Raw genomic sequence first — 16272 nt, 5'->3', positions numbered from 1 at the left:
TCTCTCAAACAGTATTAAGGCATAGTTCTATCCTCGTGGTGGCAAACCTATGGCACGTGTGCCACAGACGGCACGTGGAGCCGTCCCTGCTGGCACGTGCACCATTGCCCCAGAGGGACGCAGGGTCAGGCTGCTCCCCTCCGCCTCTCCACATGCACCTGTGCTCTCGTTCTCTCTGCACTGTGAGTCAGGGAACAGCTGCAAGAGCTGGGTGGATCCAGGCTGGATGGTGGAGGCAACTGCCAATGTGAGTCCAGGCATGCCTGCAGAGCAGTTTTGTGCCCCCCCGGCCGATCCGGGTGGCAGAGGCCTTTTCCAAGCCTCCAGAGCTGGGATCCATAGCTGCGGGGCGATTTTGCAGTACCCCAGAGGCCCGATCCGAGCTCCGGAGTCTTGGAAAAAGCCTCTGCTGGCTGGATCTATGGCTGCAGAGTGATTTTGCAACTCATCCCACAGCTGATCTGGGCAGCAAAGGCCTTTCCAAGGCTCCAGAGCTCAGATCCATGGCTGCGGGGTGATTTTGTGGTGCCCCAGCGGCCCGATCCAGGCTCCAGAGGCCTTTTCCAAGTGGTGGCGGCAGGGTGATCCATGCGGGGGGTGAGGGGGAAACGGCGGCAACAGGTTGCAGTTTGGGCACTCTTAAGTAACACTAGCATTAAAGTTCGTTTTGAAGTTTTCAGGGTTGAAAGATTATTTTACGTCTACTCCCTGCTGAGTTCATTCAACATCCTTAGATGCAGTTGGTTTGGAACCTGCCCAGGTTTTGCTCTTCTTTCACAGATCTTCTTTGTTGTTATGTTTTCTAAATATTCAAGAAAGAAGAAAAGCGCGAAGTGATAATTTTACCAATAAGCCTGAGACTTTAGATTTTAATGTTTCATGTTGTTAGCATCTCATTAAGAAAAAAAATGAAATTTGCTATAGGGCCATAATAAAAAAAATATTTTTTGGTTTGCAGTCAGATGAAAACAAAATTTGAATGACATCTGACATTTCCCACCATCATTTTAATCAGCCTAACCTATTAATAAATTGAAGTGAAGTCTAAATATGACATGAAACATAAGGTATAAAGGGACTGTTTATGAAAATACTGTATATGCTTTCAGTGGGAACTTTCTAATTTTAGAACTGCATTCTTCCTTGGATCTGTCAATGTTTGAACATTTTTTCAAAAGACATTGCAGTCATTTTATCTGGATAATAATTAATAGTCAAAGATAGATAAAGGAGATAGTAAACAATATATTTTGAGCTTCCCATTTTTAATATTTCAGTTTCAGTTGTTTAAAAATATTTAATTGGTTGGATGTGCTATTAAGCTATTAAGCTATCTAGCAACCACGTAGTTAGATTTTCCCTGTTACCATCCATCCCTAACCTGGTCCATCAGATTTTCTAATAGTGCACTCATTGCCTCTGTATTGAGGTGATCCACTTTGCTGCTGTTGGTCCTCTTCTCTTTCCTTCTGCTTTTCACAACATTAGACTTTACTCCAGGAAGCTGAGTCTTCACATGATATATCGGAGGTAGGATAATTTGGGCCTGATCAGTTTTGCCTTGAGTGACAACTCTGAGTTGATTTGTTCGATGATCCATTCATTTGTTTCCTTGGCTGTTCACGGTATTTTTAGGAGTCTTCTCCAACATCAAAGTTCAAAAGTGTCAGTGCAAAAATTCTCTTGCTTCATTTTAATTTCTTATGCCATAGAATCCAATTACATTTTCCTCAATGTTTACAACTTTGGTCTTCCAGTCTCTAATCCTAAGCAGCACATCTTTCTTGCATGTTTGTAAATTTCAAATTGAACCTTATCATAAAACTCATCAAGTTCCTCCTCTTTGGCATCTGTGTTGGAGAACAAACTTGAGCCTAACCCTAACCCTAACCCTAACCCTAACCCTAATCACATTAAAGCATTGGCCGCAAAGTCTAATTCTGCACTGTAACCAAGTACAGGTAGTCCTCAACTTACCATCACAATTGTATCCCAAATTTCTGATGTTAAGTGAGGCATTAAGGGTGGGCCAAATTGTTGGGACCCTGAGAGGTGGTTGGGCATAAATAGGGGCCTCTGGTGGAGATATATTAAGAGGCCCCTAATATGTTTTCTAGCTGGCTGTTTTAAAGGATTAGGGAGGGGGGAATGGTAGGGTTGGGAGGGAATTGGGGTGTACCCCACCAACCGGTCGTCAGTCCGGGGCTGAAATGGTTCCCAGTGAGATGGGGTTGGGGTCTCCTGGTTTCCCTGGCATTGGGGTGGGGTTTCAAATTCCCACGACGATTGGGAACGGCAGCGGGCGGTTACACGGAAGGCCTTATCAACACCTGGGATCGCGCCCCCGCTGTCTTCAAGCAGTGGCGTGCTCCAACCCTCTGGTTGGTACCCATTTATCCGGGGGTGAGAGGGATCAGGCCCCTGAGCTCAGGCTGGTGTACTTTAATGCCAGATCCATTGTGAACAAGGCTCCCCTCATCCGTGATTTGATCGATGAGGAACACGCAGGTCTGGCATGCATTACAGAAACCTGGTTGGGCTCAGAGGGAGGTGTCCCTCTGACTGAGCTTTGCCCTCCAGGTTTCTGTGTGTTACATCGGCCATGGGCTCAGGGCAGGGGCGGTGGGGTGGCGGTAGTTATACAGGAGACCTTATGTCCACGGGAGACCACTATTGTACAGATAGGCGGGAGTGAATCCCTCCTCCTGAGGTGTGGCCCTGGGGCTCAGTTGGGCTTGTTGCTAACATACCTGGTGCCCAGCTGTGTAGCAATGGCCCTGCCTGAGCTTCTCGACGCCCTCTCAGGGTTGACGGTTGAGTTTCCCAGACTTATAGTTCTGGGCGACTTTAACCTGCCTTCTCTGGGAGGGTCGTCTGAGTTGGCCCGGGAGTTCATGGCTTCCATGACAGCCATGGACCTGACCAAAGTAATTCAGGGTCCGACTCATGGGGGAGGACACACTCTCGACCTAGTTTTTTTTATCTGGGCAGTGGTTTGATGATCTGAGAAGGGGCTCGCCAACTATTGTCCCCCTGTCATGGTCCGATCATCACCTCCTGTGGTTGGTCTTCCGCTATGCCACCCCCCGCTGCTGGGCTGCAGAACTGACCAGGGGTTCTGCCCCAGGTGCCTAATGGATCCGGAACGGTTCCAGATGGCGCTTGGGTCTATACCTATCCCCCTCACTCACAGCCTGGCCGATGCCTTGGTGGATGCCTGGGAAAGGGCTACCACCGAGGCGCTCGACCGTGTTGTACCCTTGCGACCCCTGACCCAGTGCAGATCCCAGTGGGCTCCATGGTTTTCTGTGGAGGTCCGGGAGATGAAGCGTCAGAGACGAGGTCTAGAGAGCTGTTGGAGATCCAGCCGGTCTGAGTCTGACCGATTGCGGTTAAGAACATTTACGAGGTCTTATCTCGCGGTGATGAGGACAGCGAAGTCTAAATACTTCGCTGCCCTCATCGCGTCCGCAGATAATCGCCTGGCTGCCCTGTTTAGGGTGACTTGCTCCCTCCTTAATCAGGAGGTGAGGGAAGAGCCCTTGCAGGGGCGGGCCGAGGAGTTTAGCTATCATCTGACGGACAAAATCGCTCAGATTCGAGCTGGTTTGGATTCTGACTGGGCAGAGACTGACGGGGAGGAATCGAGCGGTCTAGAGAATGTTACCTGGAGTGAATTTGATCCTGTGACCCCAGATGAGGTGGACAGGATCATGAGGAGACTGAGTTGCCCCACGTGTTTATTGGACCCGTGCCCCTCCTGGCTGGTATATGCAGCTCAGGAGGAGACACGAGGCTGGTTCCAGGCAGTAATAACTGCTTCTTTGAGAGAGGGTACCTTCCCTGCCACCTTGAAGGAGGCGGTGGTGAGGCCCCTCCTCAAGAAGCCTGCCCTGGACCCAGCTATTTTGAACAACTATCGTCCGGTTTCCAACCTTCGCTTTCTTGTGAAGGTGGTTGAGAGCGTGGTGGCACTTCAGCTCCCTCTGTTCCTGGAGGAAACTGATTATCTGGACCCGTACCAATCGGGTTTCAGGCCTGGGTACAGCACGGAGACGACATTGGTTGCGCTGGTGAATGATTTCTGGCGGGCTCGGGACAGGGGATGTTCCTCAGTCCTAGTCCTGTTAAATCTCTCAGCGGCTTTTGATACCATCAACCATGGTATCCTACTGCGGCGTCTCAGGGGGTTGGGAGTGGGGGGCACTGTTTTACAGTGGTTCTCCTCCTACCTCCTGGGCCACTCGCAGTCGGTGTTGACGGGAGGGCAGAGGTCCGCCCCAAGGCCTCTTGTTTGTGGAGTTCCTCAGGGGTCGGTCCTCTCTCCCCTCTTGTTCAACATCTATATGAAGCCGCTGGGTAAGCTCATTCGTGGTTTCGGGGTGGGGTATCATCAGTATGCTGATGATACCCAGCTTTTTCTTTCTACCCCGAACCAACCCAGTGATGCCCTCGACGTGATGTCCCGTTGCCTGGAGGCGGTCCGGGTTTGGATGGGGTGAAACAGGCTTCGTCTCAATCCTGCCAAGACTGAGTGGCTGTGCATACCGGCATCTCTGACTAACCAATCTTTTCCATTGTTAACTATGGGGGGTGAGGTGTTACCCCCCGTTGATAGGGCCCGCAACTTGGGCGTCCTCCTGGATTCACGGCTCAGTTTGGAAAATCATATAGGAGCCGTGGCCAGGGGGGCTTTTGCCCAGGTTCGCCTGGTGCGCCAGTTACGGCCCTATCTGGACCGAGATGCCCTACGCACAGTCACCCATGTGCTCGTGACCTCCCGGCTAGACTACTGCAATGCTCTCTACATGGGGCTGCCCCTGAGGACCACTCAGAGGCTTCAGCTCATGCAGAATGCAGCCGCGCGAGTTGTGATGGGAATCTCCCGATACTCCCATGTAACACCTCTTCTCCGCGAGCTGCATTGGCTTCCAGTTGCCCTCCAGGTGAGATTCAAGGTGCTGGTGATGACCTATAAAGCCCTAAATGGCATGGGCCTGGATTATCTGAGGGAGCACCTGCTGACAGCGTCAATTTCCCATCGTCCTGTGCGCTCCCACAGGGAGGGCCTCCTCAGGGTACCGCCGGTCAAAGATTGCCGATGGGCGATCCCCAGGGGGAGGGCGTTGTCTGTGGGCGCGCCTGCCATATGGAATCAACTGCCAACGGAACTCTGGACTGCTCCCGACCTTCGTTCATTTCGCCAGGACCTAAAAACCTGGCTCTTTGAGCTATCTGGTCTGGACTGAGGGGCTTTAATGTTTTTAAATTGTGATTTTAATTTTTTGGGGCTAGACTTAATTTAATTTTATTTTGATTTTATATTGTATTGTTTTTAAATTTTGCCTTGTAAACCGCCCTGAGTCCTTCGGGAGTAGGGCGGTATGTAAACCGAAATAATAATAATAATAATAATAATAATAATAATAATAATAATAATAATAATAATAATAATAATAATAATAATAATAATAATTTGTTAAGTGAGTTTTGCCCCATTTTCTGACCTTTCTTGCTATAGTTGTTAAGTGAATGACTGCAATTGTTCAGTTATTAATAAGGCTGTTAAAGGAATCTAGGTTCCCCACTGACTTTGCTTCTCAGAAGATTGCAAAAGGTGATCACATGATGCAAGAACACCACAACCATTGCAAATATGAACCAGCCGCCAAGTGTTCAAACTTGGATTACATGACCATGGGGATGCTGCAGCAATCATAAGTGCGAAAAATGACTATAAGTCACTTTTTTCTGTGCTGTGTAATTTTGAACGGTCACTAAACAAATTGAAGTAAGTTGAGGATTACACGTACTGTTCTTTCTACACTCTTAAATATAAAAGCAATAACATTCCTTCTTGGTTTTTCATGTTCTAAGTAATAAGCAATATGATCTTCTGATTGAATGTGCCCAATTCCAAACCATCTCCATTTCCTGATGCCTAAGATGTCGATTTGCAGTTGTTTCATTTCATTTTTCACTGTGTTTGAGCTTTCCCATGTTCATGCTTCTTATGTTCCACGTTCCCATTGTAATTTTGTCTTTGTAGCTTTGGATTTTCTTTTCTCGATGGCAACATCAGCAACTAGATATCCCAAGGGCTTAATCTAGATGTGACATAATCATTATTAATGTTCCAAAAGAGCCTTAACTCTTCCTTATTAGCATATTTTATTTATTTATTTATTTATTGATGGGATTTATATCCCGCCCTATCTCCTGAAGGATATTTTGATGCCATCTGACCTGAGCAGTCCAACGTCTAGCACTATACCACCAATCATTTCATATTTTCTATCCTTGTGATTTTCTTTGTATGAATATAGAACTTTATCGTTGTCTTCTCCTTTGCAGTATTAATTCATGCCTTTGATATTGTCACTAAAGGGATCACCTTCCTCCAACTTCTTCCTACATCACTTCTGCCCAATGTAGGTACCTACTCACTTTAGTTGGGAAGCTGGGATATTCTTCAATGCCTTGGGTGACCCTACTGAGAATATATACATGGTCTCATTCTTCACTCATTCCTCCTAAGAACATCCCCCTGCCATGATGAGGCAGCACAGCAGGTCTTGGGGTGTATGGGGAGAAGAGTGGAAGGGTTTTAAAAATATAATCTGCCTCTAAGTTATTTATAGGGTCAGTAAATAAATCAAAATCAGGCTGAGGAAGTCATAGTGACAATAACAAGAACAAATATTGGAAAATGGTTCAAACAGTTTAATACCTAAATAAAAGGTGAATTCCTATTCTAAAAACAGAGGAAGATTCCAATATTTGATATATATTAAACTTAGCACACGTATACATAAAAAGTATTGGCAGAGAGAACAATAAAGGAAGAAATACACTGCATGAGAAGACACCACCAGAGGTAGCATAAAGGAGAGAAAATCAGCAATTCTGAAAAGGTGAAATTAGAATTAAAGTCAGGATGAATTTTCAGTGGAACTAAGTAGTTATGTAATTTCTGTAGTCATTAACTGAACCTTATGTGTGCATATAACTTATCTTGTTCTCAGTACCTTCCCTTTGTCTTTACTTGAGAAGTGAAGAGAAAAATGGGTCAGAGCCAAGGGCCCATTGCTATGGAAATGTTTGACAGATCAATTTTTAAATTAAAATACTTTTTTCCCCCTGTGGTGCTATGTATGGTCACTAGAAGGACATAATCATGACTTTATGCATGTTTTAGAGTTGGAAGGAAAAAAAACCCCTACAAATTCCACAATCCAAACATCTCTTTGAAAGGAAGCAAAATGAGGGTATATTCTTTGGGCAACAATGGGTGAGTTGTATCGCAGCTAAAGTGCACACTGAAGAGATTTCCTGATTGCCCTCCTACGTCATCTTTTCCTTCTTCTGAGTTGTTTTAAATAGAGTGGAAAGTGTAGGAAGGAATGGGAGAAACCAGATGGCAATCTTATTAAAAAAAAAATCTATATTCAGCCCGCAAGCTACTAACTGCTGACACTTACTATAAATAAGGGTAATAGAGTTTGCGATCTGCTGTGAAATAAAAATAGAATTGGCACAAAAAAAAGAGATGCTTCTGCAGAATTATACCCTTCCTGAACTTAATAGAAAAAGATTTGTGGTTTGAAGGGGGGGGGGGAAGGGGGTTTTATGGTGTTTTATTTCCAAGAATTTGTTGGCCTGCAATGGGAGACAATTGGGCAGTAGAGAAGGATCCTACTGTCCACTATCTGCCCCTTTTCACACTCTCTTTCTGCAACATCAGAATCTTCTTGATCATTAACCACACCGCTCTAGTGAGCATTTTTATTTATTCATTTCTCTCATTTATGTACTCCTAGAATCAGAAGGCTCCTTTTCATAACAATAGAAAGATAACAGGAGAAGAAGTAAAAATAACAGTCCCCTTGGCGAGGTGAGCAGCATAAAAGTTTAATAATAAATTAAAAAAAATAGTCAAGCTATAATAAGGGATTGAAAACCTATACATTAAAGGTGACATCAACATTCAAAAGTTCACAATGATACCATTTTCATGATTCTTAAAATAAAGCCAGAGCTGGTCTTGCCTATGGGGGAAGTTACCTCATAGAATTGGAGTCTGTCACCAACATGGTCAATAATAACCCTCATCTATAAATACACAGATTGTTTTATTTGGTTCCAACTATTCATCAAACATAGCTCTGAGTACAACACACTACAGTAAGCAACACAGGCAGTGATGCGCACATGTCATTGCTAGATTTTCTTACTCTAGGTGGTGTTGCAATGAGCACACCTATGAAGGGGGGGTGAGGGGCCTCCTGGCTACGACCCCCCCTTGCCTATGATTAGCTGTCAGTTCAAGGGGACACAGGTTCCAGGGGGACAAGAATCCAAGAAGATCCACCCCATTTAGAGTAGCACCACAGCAGAAAGAGAACCAACTGATCTCTAGACAAACAACAGCTCAATCTTAGTTTGTTTTGTGTCATCCAGACCAGCATGGTTTCCAGACATTGCATCAAGACCTTCACTGCATCTATGGCTCATCCCAGGATGGCAATGTGTAACTTCACCCCAAACTGATGGGTTATCTCTCTCAATGGTTCCATATAGCTGTTAAGCATCTCAGATGAATAAATGCATCCCTGTGAAACCCCAAGGGGGAGAAGGTGGTGACTGTACCACTGCCAGGAGCCACCTGCTTAGAAAGGAGTGGAGCCCTTTTAAAAAATTGGTTCCAATTTCCAATTGTAACTGAAGAACACCATGGTCACTGATATCAAATGTTGATGAAAGGTTAAATAGGACCAAGAATGATCCATTTCCCAGATCTAGGTCCTGACATATGTCATCCTGAAAGCCATCAACTCCACCAGATAATCTATGTCTTCTATGGCAGGGCTTTTCAATCTTTTCACCCAATGTACCACTTTTAGAAGGGACGCGATGGCTCAGTGGGTTAGGACGCTGAGCTTGTCGATCGGAAGGTTGGCAGTTTGGCAGGTTGAATCCTGAGTGCCGCGTAACAGAGTGAGTGCCTGTTACTTGTCCCAGCTTCTGCCAACTTAGCAGTTCGAAAGCACGTAAAAAATGCAAGTAGAAAAATAGGGACCACTACGGTGGGAAGGTTACAGCGTTCCGTGCACCTTTGGCGTCTAGTCATGCCAGCCACATGACCATGGAGATGTCCTCGGACAAGCGCTGGCTCTTTGGCTTTGAAACAGAGATGAGCACCGCCCCCTAGAGTTGGAAACGACTAGCACGCATGTGCGGGGGAACCTTTACCTTTACCTTACCACTTTTAGGATATGGCAACATCCGAGTACCACCAGTCGCCTAGCTCCAGCCATCTCTCACTTAGGCTTGTGCGGTGCTGTCACCAGTTCAGCTCATTCCCCTCCCCCACTATTACTTTTCTAGGATGGCCGTGTACCACTTGCCAGGTGCCAATGTACCACAGGTGGTACCCGTACCACTGGTTGAAAAGCCTGTTTGATGGTGCTCTGGAGCTGGACGGATTCCACTTTCTGAGGGGAAGGGGAGGTGGGAGGCTGGAGACTGTACAATTTTCATCCAATATAGCTGGGTTCACACAGGGATAATCCAGTGCCTCTTTAAAGGTGGCTGAAACAGTGTCCTCTCTGAATGGCATTAACAATCTCTTGGACTCAGCTCTTAAAACTTCCCCCGGCTACCCAGAGAAGCAAGGATGGAGTCAGATTGAGACTACTGATGGCACGGCTCATAAGGGCACCCTATCCATTTTATCAGAACCCTAAGGTTGACTCAGCCTTCTGTCCTTCTGAGGTGAGTAAAATGATGACCTAGATTGTTGGGGGCGGGGCAATATGCTGACTCTGGAAACCACTTAGAAGGTGTTCTAAAGCACTATGAAGTTGTATCTAAGTGCTCTTGTGATTGCGATTGCTATGCAAAGAGCTTGGAGCAGCTGAGATCAGGGAAGTATACTATAGCACTCCTGAAATTACTAAAAGGATACCCTGTGGAAGAAAGACAAGATGTATTCCCCTTGTTCTAGAGCACAGTAAACAGAATAATGGGCTTACGTTACAAGAAGGTAGAGATGCCAACCTAATGGTATAAAATATTTAAGAGTCATTCAGCAGTGGAACCCATTACCCAAAGAGGCAGTAGACTCCCATTTGCAGGCTGTGTTCAAGCAGAGACTAGCCAGCTATCTGTCAGAGGTGCTTTAATTTAGATTTCTACAAAGACCAAGGGGCTGGGTCCAAAAACCATTAGGTGCCTTCCAGCCTTAGGATTCTTAGAAATCCATCTGTAAAAAGCCGATTGTGATCTCTTTCTTGTTGCAGAGAAAGTACAGCCAAGAGTAATACTGTAGCTCAAGCCAAACCATTAAGATGGAAACTGGGCTTTTCAAAACATCAGTGTGTAATTCTAGCCTCTTCAGAAAACTCTAGTTTCTTCTTCTTAGGCACTCACATACCATTACTGAAGAGAAAGGGGACATTATGCCAGGTAAGTTTATATTGCCTTTTCTCCAAAGATCCCTTTTCTAAATGTGATGTCTGATGTTTTATCTTTCTAGCAGAGCACAAGAACCAGGGTATGTTTGCTCCAATCACATGACTACATTGTGGATAAATATTAACAGAGGAATCTACCTCTTCATATATCTTGGGGCTTGCAGTGTGGTTTATGATGGGTTATAATACCCTGATGCATCTATTGAAAGTTCCTTGCTATATTCAAGAGCAAATTTTCAGCAAGACATAACTTATATTTCTTACCTTCACTTCCACTCTCCTATCCTTCTTGGGACTATCTCAAAAATATTGGGACATTCCTGACTTACTGGAGGAAATGGTCCCCCCCACTTTTTCAAATGTGCACACACCCCTTTTAAAATCTGAAACTGACAATACAATCATCACTTATCCTTCGGAATAAAAAATACAAGGGTAATCAATTAATTAATAAACTTTGTCCATTCATGTTTTCATTTCAAGGCTGGTCCTACCATAATTCCAGGGAAAAGGATCCCTGTATTTCTGTCTCAAAGACAGGTACATCTGAAGGACATCACGAAAAGATTTCAAAATGACTTTTGGGTCAAGCTAGACTCTTGGTGACTTCGTAGACACCATAAATATGAACCAGTTGCCAAGCATCTAATTTTGGTCACATGACCATAGGGATGCTGCAGTGGTCATAAGTGAGAAAAATGGTCATAAATTACTTTTTTCAGTGCTGTTGTAACTTTGAACAGTCACTAAACGAATGGTTGGATACACAAACCTTTGTTTGTAATTCCCTTTACTTCAACATATTTGACTAGCCACTGCTCAGCGTGCCAGTTTCACTTCTGACCTATTTTATCTAGTGCTCATGAACATCATACGAAGTAATATTGCCCTAACTGCTTTTTAAAGATTATTTCTATCCACCCAAGCAGTATCTAATTCCCCGGAAAAAGAATTATTGCTTTTTCCAGCTACAGAAAAATGTCTGCAGCCATGATTACGTATTCTTAAAATGTAGCTAAGCTAAAGAGAGGGGTAGCAGACTTATTAACCAGCCAGGATGGAAAACTGAACTAGGTTATCTGTGTTGTTATCTGGTGAGATTCAGACCTCAGCTATGAATCCTGTATAAATTGCCTGGTTCTGTTCAGCAAAATTCCTGTACTGCAGGAGTGGCTGCCTCATCTGAGAGTCAGTGAAAATGAAAAGTTCCTTTTTTTTCTCAAAGGTTTAAATTTACCCTGAATCGTAGATGTGCCAAAATATACATAAACTTTATTGGGTCAGATCCAGGCACTAGCCCTTCATTTTCTCCTTTTAGTTCCTCCCTTTAGTTTTCTTCCATCACTTGCTAGGTAGCATTGCTAGCCCAAAGTTTCTTCTGAAATCCAACCCCCCCCACCCCACCCGCATTGCTCCTTTCCTCTTTGTATGACCCAGCCAAAATCTTCTCACCCTCCCTTCTAGTATAAGACACGTAAGCTTGCCTAGTGCCCACCTCTACATTTCCTCAGGATTATTAAAACAGTCTCAGAGGTGTGACATCCATTCCTCCACAGATGTCCTGCAGAGGGCAAAGAGACTCTGGGGCACCTTGAACCTTTCTTTAATGGGAACATAATCCAAAATAATTCTCTCGTCTAATACTGTTCTCGAGAAGGTACAAACATGAAGAATGGCTGGTAAGCAATCAAATGTATTTCTAAAAGAATCACTCTCTAAAAATGGAGAAACGTCAATGGACTGTATTCAAAGCAGTCTATATTATTGCTTTTTCCCCCCTATGGCAGTAATATGTGTGTAAGAAAAGGTGCTTGAGAGAATGACTCCAATGCAAAACATTCTGTTGTATGGGGAAATAAAATGTGGTAGATCTGAAACATGTTAAGAAGAATTGCTTGCTTATTGTATTAAGGAAGGTTTGTGTGTGTGTGTGTGTGTGTGTGTGTGTGTGTGTGTGTGTGTGAGAGAGAGAGAGAGAGAGAGAGAGAGAGAGAGAGAGAGAGAGAGAGAGAGAGGTATTACTTTTTAAATTATTTTTATATTAGGTTTTTATCTTTGTAAGCCATTGGGGGTCACCAAGAGTGAGTTGGGTGGTGAAATAAATTTTCATAAATAAATAAATATCATGGAATTATGTATTTAAGTTACACAGAATATATTCATGATTCTAAAATGAAAATGTATGAGATTATTAGGCAGTCTACCTTTATCTTTAAGGTTTTTTTTCTTCTTCTTGCAGGCAGTTGCAATTTCTCTTGTCTGTGAGTTGCTTTCTGGAGATTCTGACATCAGTTACTGTTCAAGGGCAAACAAGTGAGAAAATTCTTCATTACATTAACAAAATGTTTGGTGATCAAAATGGTTCTACTGTATTCAGGTATATGTAAGAGACAACTGTAGGTTTATTTCCTACAGGGCTAAGTTATTCTTCTCATACTATGGATGAGAAAACACCCCCCCCCAAAGTAGAATTTGGGGAACATAGAATCTGATGGCTGACTTTCCTGTCAAGCTCTCCATTGTGACATATTTTTCTGTTTTATTACTACATTAAAAAAAGAACAGAAGTATATTACATTTTTGAAATGAAAGATCTAAGAATAGATATGATTAAACATTATATTGGAACAATTTGGAGAGGATATGAATGGAATTGAGTTAGAAAGGTTAATATAAGGACTAAAAATAGGAACATCTATACTTTACAGAAGTTGTTATATATACACACACAGATATGCACCCACCCATTCATGCACAGATCCAAGCACTATCCAAGCAAAAGTGGTCAAACTTGCAAAGAATTGCAAGGAATGATCATTGCCTTTCTAGGACAGCCTTCCTAAATTTATTACTGCCAGATGCCACATTTCCCTGAATTTCCATCTAACTAATAATGCTGGCTGATATACAGATGGTTGTATTGGAGGGCACTAAATCTGAGAAGGTCATCCTAGAAATATAATGGGATCAACCAACTATAAGAATATTTCTTGGAATAGACAAATTGCTTTTTGCGGTCAGCCAAAAAAATCTCCTTTCAAACTGTAACTCTTTCTTCTAGCCTCCAGAGGCATCTTCCAACTTGACTTAAAACAGTGCATAGGTTGAATTCTACAGCTAACTGGAACCAATGTTTAGTTTTCCTTTTCATTTTTTTTTATTAGGACGGGTGAGGTTGGTACACTAAATAGGCTGATTTTTTTTCCTTTCCACATACAGACAGTGGTGCTTTAGAGAGAGCGAAATGACTGTTTGTTCTTGCAAGAAACCTTCAGTTATGTTTCCCACACTTGCCCTCCTGTTACTGAGCATGTTGTATAATCAAACACGGGGAAATAAAGAGTTAGAACAAAATATCTGAAATATGAAAGGAAAAGGGAAGACCGCCAAAACTTTGACAGGTTTTTCAAAAGCAGAGCTGACATTTGCTTATTTTGGTTTTAGTGTAGGTATGAACTTCACTAACTATATAGGTAGAAACTTTTCAAAGTTATCCAAGCCACAAATTACTCTACACTACAGAACTGTTTCTAGTCCAAACCTATCGTAGGGAAGACAGAGGATCTTCAGAAATAGCAGGGAAAGAACTGAGATTCTCCACTGCTTACACACACACACACACACACACACACACACACACACACACACACGCACAATCTGTAGCATCATTTGACTTCATGAATGTAGCTTATTTTGATTTTAGCTGTACAAAATGTGACCTTGTTTGTACTTTAAGTTTTTATACACGTTCCTAAATAAATAAACTCACTCATTTTCTGGAGCTCCCTCTAAGGAGATTGCTCCAGGTCATAGAGCAGGGGTAGGCAACCTTGCCTCTTTTATGACTTGTGGACTTCAATACCCAGAATTTCTGAACCTGCCATGCTGATTCAGGAATTCTGGGAGTTGAAGTCCACAAGTCATAAAACGCCAAGGTTGCCTACCCTTGTCATAGGTCATTCAACAGCAAAATGGACAGAGATAACTGCAGCATGTCCAATCTTACTGCAGGGTTTCCAATAACATTCAGTTCCAACACGAGGATGGACCTCTGCCCAAGAACCAAGATTGGCCAGGATGATCTACCAGGCAAGTAAACACAAGTTATTACATTATATCTTCCTTCATATAAACTGATATGGAGCATCTTTTTTTAAGGACCACTTATTTTTGTTCCATGAAGTAAATGTGGCTGAAAGAAGCTGCTTTATATATTATTTAATTATACCATCATTTATTATTTTCAAGGTGATACACCTTTATATTTCTAATGTGAACTACTAAGAAACTCAACTATCTGAAACTGAATTTTGAATAGCAGCAAAGTTGAATTAATCAGAAAATACATATCAAAAGAAAACAATAGCAGGGAAAAAAGATTTAACTACATCATTTCGTGGTTTATTTTTTTCTCAAATATTTGTATTCCTTACTTTAGGTTATGACTTAATTTCACAATTCCAGCTTGATAACGCTGCTACCAGAGGCATTATCCAACGTCTGGAGGGCTCCACATCTTTACAAATTGCTTACAAATTAGGTACCAAAGCAGACTTCAGGATTCCTACTAGGTAATTTTTTTTTGCTTTTCCTTATTATTTTTCTATTAAGACTGTCTGTTTATTTGACTGAGCAGCCATTTTTAAAAGAAGCAAATTGTGCGGGCTAGAAAGCCAGAGACCATGAGATCTAGCTTTGCCTTAGCCATGAAAGCCAGCTGGGCGATCTTGGGCCAGTCACTCTCTCTGTCTCTCAGGCCAACTTACCTCACAGATTGTTGCTGTGGGCCAAACAAAACTGTGTTGGATATGTTTACCACCTTGAGTTATTTGTAAAAATAATAAAGGCGGAATATAAATAAATACAAAATAAGTAAAAATGAATTACCCTTCCCATGTTGAGGAATAATAGCTGCACTTGATATCCTTCTGTACAACTAGAGTGCTGGAAAATTTAGGACTATTAATTGAGTGGGGAGTTCACAATTAGAATGGAATGGAATGGAATGGAATAGAATAGAATAGAAATAGAAATAGAAATAGAAATAGAAATAGAAATAGAAATAGAAATAGAAAGAGACCTTGGTGGTCTTCTAGTCCAGCCCCCCAGCCCCCCAGCAGGAGAACCTATACCATTTCATACAAGTGACTGTCTAGTCTCTTCTTAAAAAACTCCAGTGATGAATCACCCATGATTTCTGAAGGCAAGTTGTTCCACTTGTTAATTGTCCTCACTGTTAGGAAGTTTCTCCTTAATTCCAGGTTGCTTCTCTCTTTGGTCAGTTTCCAACCATTGTTTTTTGTCCTGCCCTCTGGTACTTTGGAGGATAATTTGACCTCCTCTTCTTTGTAGCAGCCCCTCAGATACTGGAATACTACTATCATGTCACCCCTATTTCTCCTTTTCTTTAGACTAGCCATACCCAAGTCCTGCAGCCATTTTTCATAGGTTTTAGTCTCCAGGCCTTTAATCATCTTGGTTGTTCTTCTCTGAACTTCTCTGAACAAGTATAAAGGATGTTACTCACTAGTTTTACATTCCTGATAAATACTGAAGGTTTTGAGAATGGTGAAAGTGGGAGAGTAGAGTTAGTGTGATGGTTCTCATATACTGTACCCTTCACATCTTCAGTGAATAGGGAGAAAAAGACCTAGGCAAACAATGTAAAAAAGATGTTGAGATTCTAGAAAGAGTACAGAGAAGAGCAACAAAGATGATTAGAGGTCTGGAGGCTAAAACATATAAGGAACAGTTGCTGGAATTGGGTATGTCTAGTTTAATGAAGAGAAGGATGAGA

General features: G+C 42.8%; 1 protein-coding gene across 1 annotated transcript in view; it reads left to right on the top strand.

The window, feature by feature from the left end:
- Positions 1–12101: 12101 nt before the first annotated feature.
- The window catches only part of COL9A1 (collagen type IX alpha 1 chain), a gene marked incomplete at its 3' end in the record, with an annotated part of 92937 nt that continues 88766 nt past the window's right edge, over positions 12102–16272 (top strand). Inside the window, exons 1-4 of the mRNA XM_081314266.1 lie at positions 12102–12154; positions 12715–12788; positions 14487–14564; positions 14914–15046. Of these exons, the coding sequence (XP_081170392.1) occupies positions 12141–12154; positions 12715–12788; positions 14487–14564; positions 14914–15046 (299 nt within the window). The 5' untranslated portion in view covers positions 12102–12140. The remainder of the gene's footprint in view (positions 12155–12714; positions 12789–14486; positions 14565–14913; positions 15047–16272) is intronic.

This window comes from Vipera berus, assembly GCF_964194415.1.
Source record: "Vipera berus genome assembly, chromosome: 1".
NCBI classification, from domain to species: Eukaryota; Metazoa; Chordata; class Lepidosauria; order Squamata; family Viperidae; genus Vipera; species Vipera berus.
Note: the sequence above shows the minus strand (reverse complement) of the source record. Positions and strands in the feature narration are given on the sequence as shown.